This window comes from Typopeltis vanoorti, chromosome 9 (genome assembly GCF_054136105.1).
Source record: "Typopeltis vanoorti isolate ZY-2024b chromosome 9, IOZ_Tvanoo_1.0, whole genome shotgun sequence".
In the NCBI taxonomy this organism is placed as follows: domain Eukaryota; kingdom Metazoa; phylum Arthropoda; class Arachnida; order Uropygi; family Thelyphonidae; genus Typopeltis; species Typopeltis vanoorti.
Genome location: NC_143557.1, coordinates 134,502,861 through 134,521,918, shown reverse-complemented (window position 1 = coordinate 134,521,918; position 19,058 = coordinate 134,502,861). Strand labels below are relative to the sequence as shown.

General features: G+C 36.3%; 1 protein-coding gene across 1 annotated transcript in view; it reads right to left on the bottom strand.

Annotated features, from left to right (window-relative positions):
• Positions 1 to 19,058, bottom strand: part of AlaRS (alanine--tRNA ligase, cytoplasmic) — a 329,791-nt gene that overhangs the window by 8,001 nt on the left and 302,732 nt on the right. Inside the window, exon 21 of the mRNA XM_090398495.1 lies at positions 13,433 to 13,546. Within this exon, the coding sequence (XP_090254621.1) occupies positions 13,433 to 13,546 (114 nt within the window). The remainder of the gene's footprint in view (positions 1 to 13,432; positions 13,547 to 19,058) is intronic.

Below are 19,058 nucleotides of genomic sequence, written 5' to 3'. Positions count from 1 at the left end.
AATATAATTTAAACAAATACAAATGAATAACCCTTCCCAAAATTTGGGAAACAATAATTGTCAGAGATCTTAGATTACATCTTCGGCTGCCTACAAATGCCCATTGAGGGTGCACCACTTAGGTAGGACTTAGAGTCACCCATGTGTTTCATTAAGTATTGTGTTGTCTTTGTGTGTGTGTGGGTGTACTGAAGATGTGGCTCAGTGACAGAAGGAATATTGGAAGCATTAAAATTGTTTTTTAATCCTTTCCTAGTGTTGTCTATATTCCATTAAACCTCCAACATGATGTCTTCTCAGCACTTAGCCTTAACATACAGATTTCTGTAATTAAAGAGAAGTAGCCTTTTAATTGGTATGTTAATGATGTAGGGAAAGATAAAAAGGGAAGGGGGAATTTCAGTTGTTTGCTGATGATGTAAAACTGGGGAAAGCAGTAGTTAATAAAGGTAATGTAAATATCCTGCACGATGATTTAAACACATTGGTATTGTGGGCAAAGAATAATGATTGCCAATTCAGTATTCCAAAATGTAAGGTTATGCACTTCAGGTTGAAAAGGTTGTATGTTGTGCATCACATTGATAGTACTGGATTGCAAGAAATTGATGAGGCCAGGGACTTGGGGATAATAGTGGACAGAAAGTTGAAGTTCTGAAGGCAATTGCAAAAGTTGATAAAGTAGATCAAAGGATTACTTGGATTTTGTAAAACCAAAAAAAAAATGTAAATATAGAGAGGCAGTGACACACTCAGGATTTAATCTTGTGTGTGTGTGTGTGGGGGGGGGGTTAAGTATATTTAAGTATATGATTTGAGAATATACACTACGCATTGCATACGACCTATGACTGAGCATCTGCAGTGATCGCCAATACATGATACCCATGATCTCATTTGGCCCGGCTCGGGCAAACAGGTATGCGCTCGGTCCGACAGAGCAATACTTCGTTCAGCTCGCGTTGAACAGTGGCCATGATTCCTGAGAGCTATAGGGTATTCCCACCTTATGTGACCGCTAATTTCATAAGTAGTATAGAAATAGAAGACACGACACAATATAAATAAAAAAAAAAAAGAATTTAATTAGGAAAAGATTTTTGGAAAATTTGCTAGTGTTTTTTCCTTTTTTTTGGGGGGGGGAAGGGCCCCTTGGCTCCCTCCCTGGGTGCGCCACTGTAGAGAGGTTATTCAACCACATCTTGACTACCTAGCAAGGAGGTGATGGAGAGGATCCAGAGATTAGTGACCAAGTTGGTAACAGTTGTGTGGCTTGCAAAATTGAGTCGATAGGTGGAAAAGAGAGGACATGATAGAAACGAATAAGTTATTAAGGAGGGGGAGGGGGTTTTATGTGAGAATGACTCATATAGAAATTTTGTGTTTGACACAAAGAAAATCCCTTAATAACTTATACGTTTCTATCACATACCTCTTTTCCTCTTATCAAATACATGACAAATAGAGTGAGAACTAGAGATCACTCCTGGAAGTTGTGTAAGAATGTGGTTAGTAAAGGTATGTAAACTAAGTTTATTGCTTGGAGAGTGGAACAGATTGTCAGAATTAGCTGAGTGGCCCCACACTGAATAAATTTAAGGAAAGGAGTAGATATTGTGCATATAAAGGCTGGTGTGGGTCTCCCACAATGAGTTGCCTAACTCCCTGGAGATACCAATATAATAACATCCTGTACAACCTCTGCAGCACGTGAGGAATATAATGCGATAATTTCAGTTTTCCTAATTATACACACTTTTCATATAAAAAAAAAAGTGGTATATTTCTACTTATATTTGTTTTTATGTATCATGTCAGGCTTCACAACTTGGAATCTCATGTTTTGATCTTCATTTGCCAAAAATCTCATTCAGTCAACTCCATTTGCCAACTATTCTGTTATCCTAATACATCCAACTGTTCAAGCTTCTCAATTATGAGATCATCTTCCTTGAAGATTAAAGCTTAGAACTCCAAATGGCTTACCAACTGCACAGATCAAGCAATTAGAGATGCCAAGAGTTATTACACAAATTGTTCACTGCCTACCAGAATATTAGTAACCCTAAATCTCCTCAAGTTCCCATTTGCTCCAATTTTTGTAATAGTTTTCCATATGGTATTCTGTCAAATGCCTTTGCAAAGTCCAGCAGCATCATGGTATAGCCCTTTCCCTAATCTAATTCTGTTGTCACTCTATTAAAAAAACATTAGTACACTAATAAGGCAGGACCTCATCATCATCATCAAATTTTTGACATGTACCCTCAAGGGATGGATGTACAGGATACGATAGTACTACATGAAACTTACATGATTACTAACTTCCTATCTACAATTTTCCTCCAAATCAATCTATTAGCTGATTCCAACGTCAAGACTCCAACGTTCTTATATTTCTATCTTCTAAGGCACTTTTTACTGTATCAATCCACCTATATCTTGGTCTTCCTCTGGGTCTTTTTCCTGCCAACCTGGCAGAGAACACTTGTTTTGCTAACACATTCCCGGATGCTAACAATGTCAAGTTCTTTCCTAATATCCCCATTTTTAATATGATATTGCGATTGATGCATCTGTTCATGCCCCCCCATTTCTCAGGACTCTCATATCTGCGGTCTCTACTCAAATGTTTTATTTCTCCCCCAGCTCTCAGATCCATAAGTTAAAATTGGCTTGAACACTGTCTTGTGTACAGCTAATTTAGCCTTTTGACTAATTTCTCTCTTGATGGACCTGTGTTTCACTCAGTATTTCTCTCTGAGTGCAGGTCACAAATATGCCTCCAACGATCTCGATCTTGAGCCTCTCTCTTCCATGTTATACCCATAGATTTCACTAGTGGATCTTCCCATCTTGTAGGTGGTCTTCCAGGTTTTCTCTTTATTCTTGGTTGCCAGCTGAGTATTCTATATGTCCATCTGTTATCCATGAGTCTGGTCATGTGACCTGTCCATCTCATCTTGCTTTCATATACTGCAGTTACCACATCTTTTATGCCTGATCTCTTTCTTAGTTCCGTGTTTCTAACATGTTCCATTTTGCTGATATTACAAATCCTGCGTTCTATTGCACGCTGAGTTATTCGGAGAGTCTCTTCTTCTTTTCTTGTTGTGTTCCATGTTTCTGATCCATATGTGAATGATGGAAGAATGTCACTATTAAATAGTTTTGCCTTCGCAGAGATGTCAACATTCGGATCAGTAAGTGTTTCTTTTAGTCTGTTGAATGATAGTCATGCAGCTTTCTTTCTTTTTGCTAGTTCTTCAGATAAATCGTTATTCATTTTTAGTGTTTGTCCTAAGTAATTGTAGGAGTCAACTTGTTCTATAGGAATGTTAAAAATACACAGGTGACTGTCACTTGTGTAGATATTTTTGATTCATTTTCTTTTTTCTAGATTAATTTCTAAACCTATCTTACTGCTGTTAGTGTATATTTTTTCACCCATTTCTTCTAGGTCTTTTGGGCTGTGGAATATCAGTACTAGATCATTGGCAAACATAAGGATTTGTAGTTTTTCACCATCTATGCTTATTCCTCTGTTTAGGTCTATTTTTTTCAGAATGTATTCTAAAGTGATGGTAAATAGATTTGGGAAGATCACATCGCCTTGGCAGACCCCTCTCTTTATAACTATATTTATAGGTTGATCAAATAGGGTTATTTGTGTGGTCTGATTTTTGTTAATTTCTTTTATCATGTGCATGTAAGTAGGGTCCCCATTTATTTCCAGTAAGGCACTGATGACTGCATTATGTTCTATGGCTTCAAATGCTTTTTTTAAAATCAATAAAGAGGAAACATAGAAGGATTCGGTATTCTCTGCATTTTTCTGTTAATTGTGAAATGACCTGGATATGATCTATTGTGGAGAAGCCTCTTCTGAATCCTGCCTGCTCTCTACTGGAGTTGTCTTCGAGTGTGTTTTGGATTCTGTTCAATATTACTCTGTTCATGATTTTATATATGTGAGAGAGTAGATAGATTGGACGATAGTTTTTCATGTCTTTCTTGTTCCCTTTTTTTGAATAGAAGTATGGCTTTTGAGGTCTTCCATTCCTCTGGAATCTTTCTTTCTTTGAAATACCACGTGAATCTGGCAGCCAACGCTTTGAAAATAATTGGTCCACCTTATTGGATTTCTTTAGCCTTAACATGATCAAGTCCTGAGGCTTTACCTTTACTCATTTTCTTAAGGACATGTTCTATTTCTTCTGGAAGTACATCTGGTATATTGCTTCATTTTGGGATGACAGGTTCTGAAACTTGGCACTTAGTTGCATAGAGATCACTAGAAAAATTCTGAACAATTTCTTCTATCCTTTATCTATTATGTTCTAGAATGTTTTTCTCCATTTTGATCCTGTAAAGCAGATGGAATTGACTGTTTAAAATTTAATTCTTTCTCTATTTTTTTCAGGCTGGTTTATGTATCCTGAAAGCTTCGTAGTCTTCTAGAATTCTTTTCTTTAGTAACTTACAGATAACTTGTATTCTATAAAATTTTCTTCAGATTTCTTCAGTTCTTTTCCTTTTTCAGTAGTTTTATAGTTTGAGGTGAGTGTCGTTCTCTTTTCTTTCACAGGAATTTCTGATTTTTTTCTTGCACTCGTTGAATTTAATAATAAAGTCAATATAGTCATCATTCATGAAACAGTTCTTAATAGTCTATTTGGTCTCTTCTATGTACTTCCTGAATTTGTGGTAGTCTATTTATTTGGGTTGTCATTTGTGGTTTGATGTTGCTGTGATATGTTGTTCTTTTTTGTGGTCTATTCTTATAATGGCTCTGAGTAGTCTGTGGTCAGAATCTATGTTGAAGTATGTTTCGCCTTGTACCAACATTTTGTAAATCTTTTACAGTCTGTTAAACTGTAGTCAATTTCATTTTTTGTATCTCCATTCGGTGATTGCCAAGTCCATCTTCTTCCTGGGTGTTTGTTGAAAAAAGTGTTCATGCTAAAGAGTTGTTCAGCTGCAGCAAATTCAGCTAATCTCTCTCCTCTTCTATTTCTTGCTTCCAGGCCATGTGGTCTTATAAACTTTTCATTTTTTTTTCCACATCCTATTTTGGCAAAGTCACCACCAAAGAATGTGTATGTTGAGTTGTAATTTAATGCCTGTTTATTCATGTAAAATTTTTCTATTTCTTGATTATCAGCTACAGATGTTGGAACATAACAGGATATTAATTTTATTGTTATATTGTTCTCTATTCCAATTACGAGTACACCTTTTCTTTAAGATATGATGTTACAAGAAAGGATTGGCTTGGTGAGCTTAGATTTAACAATGAAGCCCACTCTGCCTTGTTTGCCATTGTTTGAGGATGTTCCGAGTAATCTCTGTGACCCATTGTACCACCTTGCTGTCAGTTCTTTCAATCTTTTTGTTTCATTCACTAGCAGGATATCCAAATTGATATTGGCTAGTTCTTTGATTAATAAATCTATTCTGCAGTCCCTTGACAAAGTTCGAGTATTAAGGGTACCGATTGCCATTTTCATAGATTTAAAAGGTGGCCTGTTTTCATCTGCAGAGTTTCTTAGCACCCCTAGCCTCACTCCTTACTGCCGCCGCAGAAAGCTGTGGGCCATTTCTGTTGTTGCAGTGGCATCTTTGCTGTGGTCGCATATACACTCCTCCTGACCAGGGTCCTGAAATGTTTGCTAGAGCTCTGTTAGTGGTGTTGGGGTCCAGGTCCAATAATGGTTAGGATTCCCAACACCCAGGGTGCACCATGGGGAGGTAGAGTTGGACTTTGCACCCCATTTCTCTCTTATTCCATATATAAATTTATTCAGTTGAGTTCCTACCATACCAGCTTTGTAGATTCTGTTGTCCATTTCCATATTTAATTTCCATCACTAAAAATTGTGCCTAAGTAGATGAAAGTTTTACTTGTTCTATAAGTTCTCTATTCACAATGCAGTTGATATTTTCAAAGCTTCTGCCTATTTTCATTGTTGTTGTCTTGTTATTGCTGACCTTCACACCATATTTATTACAACAGCTATTCAATTTAGTCAGGGAATCTTGAAGACTTGTAGCAGATTTATTTAGAAGTATAACATCATCGGCATAAAGCAAAGAGCTGAGATTAACATCTCCAATTTTGATATCAGATTTAATACCACTTTCCTTCATAATGTGATCCATATACGAGGGTGGTCTGAAAAGTTCTCGGCCTAACAATGGAAAAATGAATTTATAATCTCAAAATTATTTTTATTTTTCAACACAACTTCCATTAAGACTAATACATTTATTCCAGTGCCATTATCCTGTCACTGAAGTGGTTCTCAGTGAGATCTGCAAAATACTCCTCTACCAAATCTGGGGAATAGGGTGGATGTTCCAATAATTCATAGTGCAGATCCTTTAATTTTCCCATTGCCAAAACAACTTTGTGGGCAGGTGCATGGTCCTGATAAAAGATGATTTTTTTTTCTTCTGCAAACCAGGTCTTTAATCACAAATATTTTCGTCTAGTCTGGTTAAAAGATCGGATTAATTTTCCCCGGTTATTGTTTTACCCTTTTCACAACTGGCTTCTGTCCACTGTTTTGACTGCAGTTCGGATTCTGGTGTGTAATGGTGAATCCAAGTCTTATCCATAGTAATAAATCAAAGCACAAAATCCGTTATATTCTTGTTAAAATGCTCCAAGCACTATTCAGAGATTTTCATGCGACTGTGATTTTGATCTCCTGTGAGCAAGCGTGGCACCCATCTTGTGCAAAGCTTTTTCATTTGCAATTTTTCATGCAAAATACATCCTACACATTTTTTTGAAATGCATATAGTCTCAGCAATTTCATGCACTTTGACTTGCTGCTGGTCATCCAGTACCATATCATGCACTTGATCAATGATTTCTGGTGTTGTTACACTTTTTGCACATCCTTCACGTGGATCATTTATAAGGCAGGTTTAAACTCGGCAGTCCATTTCTTAATTGTTGAAAATGAAGGAGAAGGGAGAAGAGTGTTCATAAACTTTTATGAACTTCAAATGAATTTCTTTTGCTGTTAAACCTTCTTTTAGAAAGAATTTTATAATCACACGATACCCGATTTTATCCATTTCAAGAATACAAACAACTTTTGCTTCAAAACAGCTGCATAAAACAAACTACTTGATAGAATGACTTGCAATTTCACATGGATGCTTATGACAGATATACCAACTTACAAGGAAAAAAAAAAAGATCTTGCCGGTAGTGTTGCCATCCATGGTTGAGGCCGAGAACATTAAATCATCTTCCTGCACTTACTTCAGTTCTAACTACTGACTTACAATTTAAATAAAGACCAAGTATTGCTTGATATAATGCCCCAATGACACCATATGACTGTAGCGTATTGAATAGCTTCTCTCTTGGCACCTTGTCATATGCCTTTTCCAGATCTACAAAACTTAAATACAGATCTTTGTTATATTCCCATGACTGCTCGACTATTTGTCATAAAGTGAAGAACTGATCCTGAATCCAGCTTGTTCTTCACCAAGCTTTTCCTTCACAATTCTTCTCAACCATTTCTCAAGTATACTTGCATAAATCTTACCAGGAACACTCAGTAGGGAAATATCTCTGTAATTCTCACATTCAGTTTTATTTCCCTTTTTATATATGGGTATTATGAGAGCTAGACTCCAATCATCTGGAATTCGTCTCTCTGTCCAGGCCTTCTGAATTATGCAGTGCAGCTACTGCAAGACTTTTACACTTGAGCATTTCTAGTTAAATATTATCTACTCCTGCATTTTCACATTAAAGGCCTTTGATGACTTTTTGTAGTTCAAGTATAGATATGTATTGCTGACTGCATCCCTGCTGAGTGTTTTTTTGCCATTATGCTATCACTGCTTGTTTCATTTAGCAATTTTTCAAAGTAATTACTCCATACTTCAAGGATATGTTTTTCTCCAGTTTTTCTGTCACCTTTGTCATCTTTAATTCCTTTTACAGCACCCTTTCCTGCATTTCTAAGCTTCTTCAACAACTTCCAGAAGATCCTACTACCTTCTTGATATTTATTTGCTATGTTCTTACCAAAGTCTTCCCATGACCTTTGTTTGGTTAGTTTTACACAGTGTTTAGCTTTCTGGCATTTGTCTCTGTATTCGCTAAGACTACAAGCTGACTTATTCACCAGGAATTCTTGATATGCTTTCTTCTTTTCCTTTACTGCCTATTTAACTTCCGATGTCCACCAACTGGTTCTCAAGTATACTTGCATAAATCTTGCCAGCAACATTCAGTAGAGAAATACCCCTGCAATTTTCACATTCAGTTTTATTTCCCTTTTTATATATAGGTACTATGAGAGTTCTCATTTTTCTATCCTTGCACACAACCTCACCATATGCCTCTCGGGCTGAATCAATCAGTATTTTCTTCAGGGCTTGCCATTGAATCTCCAAACTTTGGTTCCTGTTCTCAAACTCTTTCATTTTTTCTTCAATAATGTTCATGTATTTTAGTCTACTGTTCATATCTGAGAGCTGTTCAACTTTTATTTGCTTTAAAACTTTCTTATATGTTCTTCTTTTCAATATGAAATTCAATTTTATCCTACTCAAGAAAAAATAGTGATGACTTCCAATTTCAAATCCTCTGTACACTCTGGTGTCCTGCACCAGGGAGAAAACATCACTATCATCATAGTCAATGAGACTTTTCTTATTCCTTGCCTCTTCGCTCCATGTGAATTTGTGCACATTTTTATGTTGGAACATTGTGTTAGTAATAAACAGTCCATGTCCTGAGCAGAAATCCAACAGATAATTTGCCATTATTATTAGCTTTGCTCTTTTCTCCAAATTTTCCCAAAATATTTTTGTATGTCTGACAATCATTTCCTACTCTGCTATTTAGATCTCCAATAAGGATCAACTTTTGCTTTTTCATTGTGTCAGTTGCTTTCTCTAAAGCCTCAAATCCTCCACTTCTACTTTAGAAGAACCTTCTGTGGGACCATAGGCACAAATAAGTCTCGCTGTCCAGTTCCCAATTCTGATATTTGCCAACATCACTCTACTTGAGATTGCCTGCCATTCAAGAAGATTAGCCTTGTATTCAGTGTTTAATATACTACAGCTCCTTTTTCTTTTCCTTGATTGTCATTGCCTAAATATAACATTTTGTATTGATTGCTCAGAAAGATCTCACCAGTTTTGGTCTCTTTTGTTTCAGTCTCCCCTATTAAGTCAATCCAGTACTTATTCAATTCCTCAGTTAGCTTCATTTCTTTGCCATTCAGGCTTCTTATGTTGATAGTACCAATCTAGAACTCTGGTGATGTTAAGTTGGAATGTGTTTTAGGATTTGTTCCAGTAGCCAATTTTTTGGCTGTTTGCCCTGGTGAAAACAACAGGGGCCTTGTTTAACCAGGTGACACCCCAGCCAACATGAAATTTTCTCATGTTGTACCATCATTTTATATTGTGGTTTAAGTCAATAAGAATACAATTTGGTCGGCTAAATCCCAAATTGCCAGCCCATCCTTGTTTGTTCAGTATCCAGGTAGATACCTAACTGGGTGCACCCTGAGAAGGTGAGGATTGGACATTAGGTCAGAAGTCCTGGCCTGTTCTCCACATTCCTTTAAAGGCTATGTGGAGATCTCCTCTCAGGACCTACCTTTTATAATGCCATGGCCCACCATATGGTATCATATTCCTATGCAACACTGCTGAATTTTACCTTTGACCAAGTTTTCCACCACTTTAACCACCACTCCTGAGATATTAATTGGTCTGTAATTTGTTACTTCTGTCTTGGAGCCACCTTTACATGATGGAATTTCTTACCTGCTTTCCACTTATTTGGAACCTCGCCAAAACTGAGACTTAGACTGAACCATTTCATTAGAGCTACTGCCAGTTCTTAAGCATTTTTCAATATGGATAAGACTTCCCTTTCACCTACCTCAATTTTGACATTGGCCAACTGCAAAATCCCCACCTGTATGATAGACTTTTGCAAAATGATCACTTGGTAACTCAACTATTTCTTTTGCTTGTGTCACCTTCCAACATCAGCACTGATTACAGTCATCTTTCTTCTTGCTTGCTACATAATGAAATTGTTTTGGATTTTTTGGCCTACTTAGCTAATTTTCTCTCATAACCTGATTTTGATTTTCTTACCATGCTAATCACCCTTCTTGCTTTCACTTTATACTGCTCATGAGTATGCTAATCACCTTTTTGTTATATTCCCTCCATAATGTTTTCTTATTCTGTAGTATTTGCTTTATATCACTACTCATCCACTCAACCTCCATTTGGTTTATCCTCCTAACTGTTTCTCTTGTACAATCCCTGACCACTTCCCATTATTGATTGGCATTCTTTCCTTGTAGTTTCTCAAGCCATGGCACTGCTCCAAGATTCTTCCTATGTGATAACTACCAACTTTATAGGTTAACAGAGACCTTTTCTTGACAGAGAATTGCATGTGTGTAGCAACCTCCCAGAACAAGACTGCATGGCTACTCTCCCTAATTGGAGGCAGTGTCTACCTTGATTATGGATACATCTTCTGATGCTTTTACCAGATTCAGCATACTTAAACCCTTGGTCCCCTCCATAACATGCTGTTTTAGGTAATTATTCCTTGGCAGAAGTATAAATTCTGATAGCACTACATGAAAAAGTTATACCATTACTAACTTCTGATCAATAATTCTCTTCAAAATTAATCTGCTACCTGTCAAGACCCCAATATTATCAGATCTTATATTTCTGTCTTCCAAGACACTGCCTACAATTCACATAGATCTTGGTCTTATTCTAGGTGTTTTAGTATTCCTTCAATCTTGGCAAAGAACACTCGTTTTGCTAACCATACCTCTCCCATTCTGTTTAAGGGTCCATACCACCTGAGATTAATTTTGCTAATACATTCCTGAATACTAACAATGTCAAGTTCTTTCCTAATATCCTCATTTTAATATGAAACTGATATTGATGGCATCTGTTCACGTTCCTAATTTTCCAGTTTTATTTCAATTTCCAAAGACTGGGAATTTAAATGAATAGCACTTAAATAAGAAGGTTTCCTCTTAGTAAAAGAAAGTGTCTCTTTTCTTGACTTTTGAGAGACATGGTATATACAGTAACGAATTCTTCAGTAAGGCATACACATGGAGAATTTCACCTAAATTATCTGCATATTGTGACCTTCGCATTGCCTCCACTTTGTGATACACCCACCTCACAATATTTCTCCATAGCTTGCAGAATGATGGCAGCCAGATTATTAGCTAGCTGACTTGGAATCCTCCTAAAGTATTATAATGAGATTCAGTTCATTACACTAACTAGTAGTTAACACTGTGGAATAAATGTTTTAAAGTTATATACTCAAAAAGAATAAATGTTTTCTGTATGATACCTGATGTAATTCTGAAAACATCACTCATGTTAGATGGTGAAATAAATAGAGAAATAGTAAACCATTTCTTTATTACAGGGTTCAGTTATGACTTCAGGCCACTTTGAGTATGAAGCAAGCAAAGTGGGGGTGGTATACCAGAGGCTTGGCCTTTCCTCTGAGACGTGTGTGTGTGTGTGTGCCTATGAGTGAACTAATATGATTTAATTGATACTAGCTGAGAAACATATCCAGGGCTATTCGTGAAGGAGTAAGCAGAACATCAGTTTTGGACTTTTGCAGTTTAGTCCTGAACATGGATACGAGTGTGGTTATCTAGAGAATTATGTAATAAGTTTCTCTTTTAGACTCAAATTGACCATAATTACCATTTGAACAGAAGATTATTTTGAAGTAATTTGAAAAATCCCAAGTTTCTAGGAGAAGGAAACCCTACCACCACTGCATGAAACTGGCTAAATCATCTAATCTTATTATCATTATCAAGTCCTTATAAAGATTCTTCACATCCTCAACAAGACTGAAACTCAGGTAATTCCACCCAAAGGGCATTATCAATACTAACTGACTGACTTACAGAGGCTCTTTCAAGGCTGCAATAATCATATCTATTTATAACACACATGTTGTTTCAAAACAGTTTTCTCTTGTGTTTTTAAAATCATATCATACACTACTTGGAAAGAAGTCAATGAATACCAAATGCGAGGAATAGACAGACATGGCACTCACCTTAATAAACGTAGGGCCACCTTTCACTGCAGTGATTGCAGCAATCCTACGTGGCATACTTTCCACAAGCATAGTGATCAATGGGAATTTTGGACCATTCTTCCTGTAGGCATGTAATGAGATACTGAACTATTGTGAGGCAGATGTCCCTTGACCTCACTCAGCACTCCAGTTCATCCCACAGATGTCCAATAGGGTAGAGATCAGAGCTCTGTGGAGGCCAGTTGTGTGGCGACAGTCGTGTCAACAAACAGTGCAATTACAGCAGCAGCTATATGACACAGTGCATTGTCTTGCTGAAAGAAGCAATGCTCAGTTCTGTATAAATGCCACAAAGTAGGAAGCATTGCATTGTTCAGATACCTATTTGTGGCATCACAAACAGAGGTACGAGGCCAAGACAGGAAAAACAGGCCAACTACGAATTTCATAGTTGGGAGTTATGCACTCTGGTAAGAGACATTCACTGGGCATCCATCACACCATTCATCTGCTCAGGAAAGAGTGTAGCATGATTTGTTGCTCCATAACACAGCTTTCCAAGCTTCCATATCTAACTGTATATGCTCTTTGCTCCACTGAAGATGAAGTTGCATGTTGGTTTGGGTAATGTGGGGGCTTGCATATTGCGGTCCTATCATGAAAACCCATGTTATGTGCCTTGGTTCTGAATGTTTCTATGCAGATTCGTGTTCCAGCAGGTTCCTGGAAATCCCATTCAACTTGTCAGCTGACAAATTGTGTTTTTTTTATATATTATCCTTCGTAGCACCCTACAGTCACATTCTCATTACAGTGTCACTGATTATGGACCTAGGATGGCTAATTTGGCAACAATTGACCAAACACATAGGTCTGTGTTTGGTCAATTGTTGCCAAATTAGCCATCCTAGGTCCATAATCATACCATGCAACATTGCATGTTTGTAGCCAGTATAAATTGGAGGAATATGTTGCTCCCAGATGACTACAAGAAGGGAAGTGATGGAGTTTAAAAGAGCCGTTGTGACGTGGCATTCTATCACAACGGCTCTTTTAAACTCCATCACTTCCCTTCTTGTAGTCATCTGGGAGCAACATATTTCTCCAATTTATACTGGCTACAAACATGCAATGTTACATGGTATGATGCACCTTATCTAAGGGTGTGTACATTTGACTTCTTTCCAAGCAGCATATGCTTTTGAAATCTATAAAACTTATAGAGGAAGGATTTATTTTATTTTGTAATTTTTTCTTCCTAAGCAGAAGAAAATAATTCAAAAATTGCAATTCATTGTAACAATAGCTTACCTTTGGAACAGAGCTCAGGCAAAGTATCTTCCCATTGTCTATATCTGAGCTAAAGAACATGGCAGCAGTTGCTGGAGATAATGCTTTCACTTGCTTCAGTGCTGCATCCAAAGCCTATTTGAACAAATTAATATAATAATAAAGTAAACAACATAACTAGATGAGTGAACCCCCTATAATGAGTGCTGATTCCATGGAGGTTAGTGTGATAACAATAATTTTTCTTTGATTAATTATTCAGATTATTCTACACCAGCTTTCTGCAGTATGTGGATCCATTACCGCATGCAAGATATAGTTTGCAGTCTCTGATGACATGTTCATTTTAATACAAACTATGAATTAGTTACCTACCTTATCTTACAAAATTTATGGGGGGGGGGGGGTAATTTAATAACATAAAAAAAAAGTTTACACATTATACTGGCATGCATAACTTGGTTTAACAGCAGGATTTTAACCATTATCACTTGAATATGATGAGTCCTGTGTGACCCAGGTTCTAAAATGGTTGCACATCCTTTAATATAATACACTAATTACAAAAAAACATTATCTACAAAGAATTATTCTAAATATTTATAACAATGGATATATGATGGTCTCTTCTGTCACCATAACAAAGCACTAAGATGAGCTGAACTTTAAATTTAGTAGCAGATGTGATGTCTGGCCACACAAATCCAACCCCCCCCCCCCATACACACAAACACATGCACAAAAGGCTAACCTGGCCATAAGAAGAGATGCGATTAACAGATATAAGATACTAGTCTCAAAGCTTGTGCTTCATCAGCCATAATTACACTTAAACCAAACTCAATATCTTTGCATTATCTTGGCAATTGGTCACAAAATAATGAGCTGGTATTTTTCTCTCTCTCTCTCTGTCTTTAATGGATGATAAGCTAATTACTTATTAGGACAGTTCTGCAGTCTCACACCACGTAATGAAAACTATCTCAGCTAAAAACTGTCCCCATGACACAGTGCGATTCATATCTATATCTGATTGGAAAACAAAGACATAACTTAAGTATCTCTCATCCATGAATGGTTGTAAACCTACAGTACATCACACATAATGGGCAGATTAAAGAATGTTTTTTGTAATTTTTTAATTTTTTTTGTACTTTTTATTTATTTATTGTTTTAACTTAGCCATAAGAATCCTGCTATACAGACAAAACATGGTCAAGTCACTTCAAGCTTCCAATAAAAAGGTAGTGATACTCACTGCCAGGGAATGAAACTGATATCGCACCTAAAGACAATCACAATATCCACAGCAGCATTCAACTCATAACCTGTCGGTTTGAGAGCGAGTATACATCAACCATTTGACAAAAAGCATGAATCTGGCCCTATAAATTATCTTCTGAATATAATATAATAATACCATTCGTGCACTACTGACATTTTCCCTCATAACTTCTCAATCCATGGCTCAGATTCAAGATGCATCCCAAGTCTGTCATTTGGGATTTATAAATAACTATTCAGCAAAAAAAAAGTACCATATTGAGCAAAAAAGGATGCCAAGTTTTTGAAAGATGGTGATGCTATAAAAGTGATATGATTATGCCAGGAAAGTTTAGCCAGTCTGAAAAGAGAGATTGAGTCTTGACTGTTGAGCTGAGAATTATCAAAAACAAGTGGAGAAGGTCTGTTTTGCAAGGCATGTGAAACTATTTTTTAGAAGTACTGAAGTTGACTAGATTGTTTTCACCCAAATCAAGGATTGGTTTGGATTAATTTGTTTGTCAATGCTTCCTGCTATTGGGCAATTAGCTTTAATCTCATAAACTGTGTGTAGTCTGTATAGAGAAAGTATGAGCTGATTTAGCAGTTGAATCTATAGCCTCATTTCCCTTAATTCCAATGTGGCTGAGAATCCAACACAACTTATCAAATTAAGGATTTTTATTTTATACAACAGGTATAACACCTCATTTCAGCAGTGGAAATCCACTGGATGTGGATTTCCACAGCTGAAATTAAAGAATTGTACTTCCATTGGGAAAAAATCCAAACTACTGTATAAAAGTAGCACCCTGATGTATCAATGGTTAGTAACAGTTTAAGATGTTTAATGATAATATCATTGCACATTTTAGAAAAATTTTAAGAACAAGACAAACCCACACAACTCTAGATAAGTTTGTAATCAGAGCTAAAGAATCACCATCTAGTCCACCCACAAAAAGACAGAAAAGAGCAGTGATACCTGAGGGGGCAGTTACCCGACATTTTTATGGAGGGTGGCTCACCTTCAAAACAATAATTTCCTCTCTCCTCTTCTCCATATATCTTTAGTAAAGGTAAAGTTCATCTTATATTCTTATTTTATTTGAATTATGATAATAAGTGAAATTTTTTTCCTGTGGAACAGATTAATTTATTTTACATTAATTACTACGGTAAAAGTAGTTTCGCATTACGAACTTTTCATTATATGGACAGCCTTCTGGAATGAATTAAGTTCGTAAAATGAGGTTTTTACTGTATATACAATTAAAGAAATTTAACGACTAGAAGCTCAGAGGTACTAAAATAAAAAAAAAGCAATTTGTTATTCAAATAATAAATAGCTTTTTTACTATTTTGGTATCTCTCTGCTTCTAGCAAATAATTTCTTTAATTATGTCATACGGCCAAGTAAATACACACACACACACTGCTTGGAAAGAAGTCAATGGACACCATAGTGTGAGGAAACAGCCATGGTGCTGTTAAATTTCTTTAATTATGTCATATAGCCAAGTAAATAAACAAATATATATATACACACACACCTGCTTGGAAAGAGGTCAATGGACGCCATAATGTGAGGAACAAACAGCCATGGTGCCCAACTTTATAAGATCTTTTCACTATGATGACTATAGCAAACCTACGGGGGCATGCAAATTTTTGACCATTCTTCCTATAGGCATGTAATGAGGTCCTGCACTGTTGTGCAGCAGATGTCTCTTGACCTCACCCAAGGCTCCGGTTCATCCCACAGATAACAGGGATGTTAAATGATCAGAATTCTGTGGAGGCCAGACAAGTGTGGCAATGTCCACAAACACATTACAGCAGCAGCCTTATGATATGGTCAATGAAATAGTCAATGGTCTGTTCTGTAGAAATATGCAATGCTTCCACAAAGTAGGAAGCACTGCATATTGTGCAGAATGTCAGATACCTCTCAGAGTTCAATATTTGTGGCATTACAAATAGAGGTTCAAGGACAAACCAAGAAAAACAAGGCCATACCATCACAACCACCTCCAAATTTCACAGTTGGGATTACACACTGGTAAGTCACGTTCATGGGGCTTCCACCACACCCATCCATCTGCTCAGTAGAGGGTATAGCGTGATTCGATGCTCCATTCAGTTGAAGTCTGAATGAAGCAACGTACACAGATGATGCAACATGTTGGGTAATGTGGAGCTTGCATATTGCAGTCCTACCATGGAAACCCATGTTCTGAGTCTCAGTTCTGAATGTTTTTGTGCAGATCATGTTCCAGTCAATGCTTGGAACTCTGCATTCAATTTGTTGGCCGACGAATGGCAGTTTTTACATATCCTTCGTATTACACCCTAAGGTTACATTTGGTGATTGTGGTGGGTGATCCACTGTGGGCAGACTTACAGCTCCCTACACTTCCTCGGTATGGTTTCACTAACTGTTGATCTAGGATGGCCTGATTTGTCAATAATTTGCCAAACAGATAGGCCTGCAACATAGCATGCTATCACAACACCTCTTTGAAACTCAGTCAATTCCCTTCACACATCCATTTCACCTGGACACAGTTGCACTGACTTGGGAGCATCATATTCCTCCAATTTATACCGGCTACAAACAAGCGAATCATTATATGGCAAAAAGTCAGGTACTACTTTTTTGAATTTTCTGTTATTGCCATCCTTTTTTTTGTACTGAAGATGCCTACGAAACAAACTCAAAAATTTTACAAATAAATAAGTTTTAAAATATTTTTTCCATTTTATACTTTGTTATTAATATGACCATTCATGGTATTCCAGTACTAAAACAAATCGACAAACTTTATGGAGAGTCTACTTCAAACATGTGCTAGATACATCATGCTTTTAGTGAAGAAGATTAAATACACCAACTGAATAATTTTTTAAAAAGTATTAAGATAGGCCCAGGTTATTCCTGTCTGCTGTAAAATAAACTTATCGGTCGCCTAAAGTGCATCAAATTTACAAGGGCTAGCAGGTCATTTTTAATTTATCAACTAAATGAAGTAAAAAATTCAGTCCTCTTAAATGAGAAAATTGATTCTATAAAGAATGCCACTGAATCTGTTTTAGCAGCTGAATTTTTTAACAGTATTCTTTGCAGCTCTTATGAGCTCTTAATTCAAACCACGATAATTTAAAAGGCAGGTCTGATTTATCCAAAAAGCCATATTAGGATCAGTACTCATAATGTTTCTAGTGACAAAGATAAATGTCATCAATATTTCCAGCTGTCCGTTAACACAGGATGAGCTTATTGTTTTATTAAAATTAAGCTACTTTACTGTTTCTCCTAAAAATGATACCTCTTATGGATTTTTTTTTTTCACAGCATAGAAGCAGGCCTTCAATCCATATCTCCTAAAAACAGCTAACAGGATTCAGTTTGAGAGTGTGACAATTCTTTTCAATGCTAAATTTTGTTATCCTAATCTTTTGTTTTTCTGAATTTAATGCTCTGAAAACCTTGCAGAAAAACCATGTTATTACAAATCAGACAAAGAAAATGCTGCTGTTGTTGTTTAAGATAAAAGAAAATATGATGGGAAAATGTCACCATTACTTAGAGACTATTCTACTTATATTTTTTCTTATATAGGCCTCTCTCTCTTTCGATCCAACTGGTATCTAGAAGAATAGGCTTAATTTTCTTGTTGATGTTTAGATGAAGAAAAAGCTTAAAATCTTCAGTGCTTGTCCACCTAGATTATATGGTTTACCTAAAGTTCATAAACCTGGTGTTCCATTAAAACTAGTTGTTGACTGTACAGGATTCGTCACTTATCAAATTTACTTGCTACTCTTTACAAGATCTTCAACTTATATAAAAATGCTTTGGATTTTAAAAACAAAATTTGAAATCTTCACCTAGTCCCTTCTGTAGCTTAGATGCTGTGTCTTTATTTACTAACATTTCTTTATCAGATACCATTAAATTACTCCCACAAGAATTCCATTAGGTATTGTAAAACTATTTGATTTTGTCATACTTGGATTATTACACCTTTCAAAACAAATTAAATTAACAGATTAAATTAGCAGTTCTATTTCTCCAACCATTGCAAATGTTGTCATGAAACACTTTGAATAATATCTTTTTGAAAACATTTCACCTAAATCAACAAACTGATACAGATATGTGGATGACTTTTTGCAATTTGGAATGGCTCTTCCTCTAAGTTACAGCAGTTTCTTTTCAAAATAAAGGTACTCCATCCTAGGATCCAATTCACCTTAGAAAAAGAAGTAGATAACTAAATAGTCTTTTTAGATTTACTAATTCTTCATCAACCAAATAGCAGCCGATAATTTTCAGTTTTTCGGGAATGACTCTTATAGGCTGCTAATTTCCGTGCTGAAT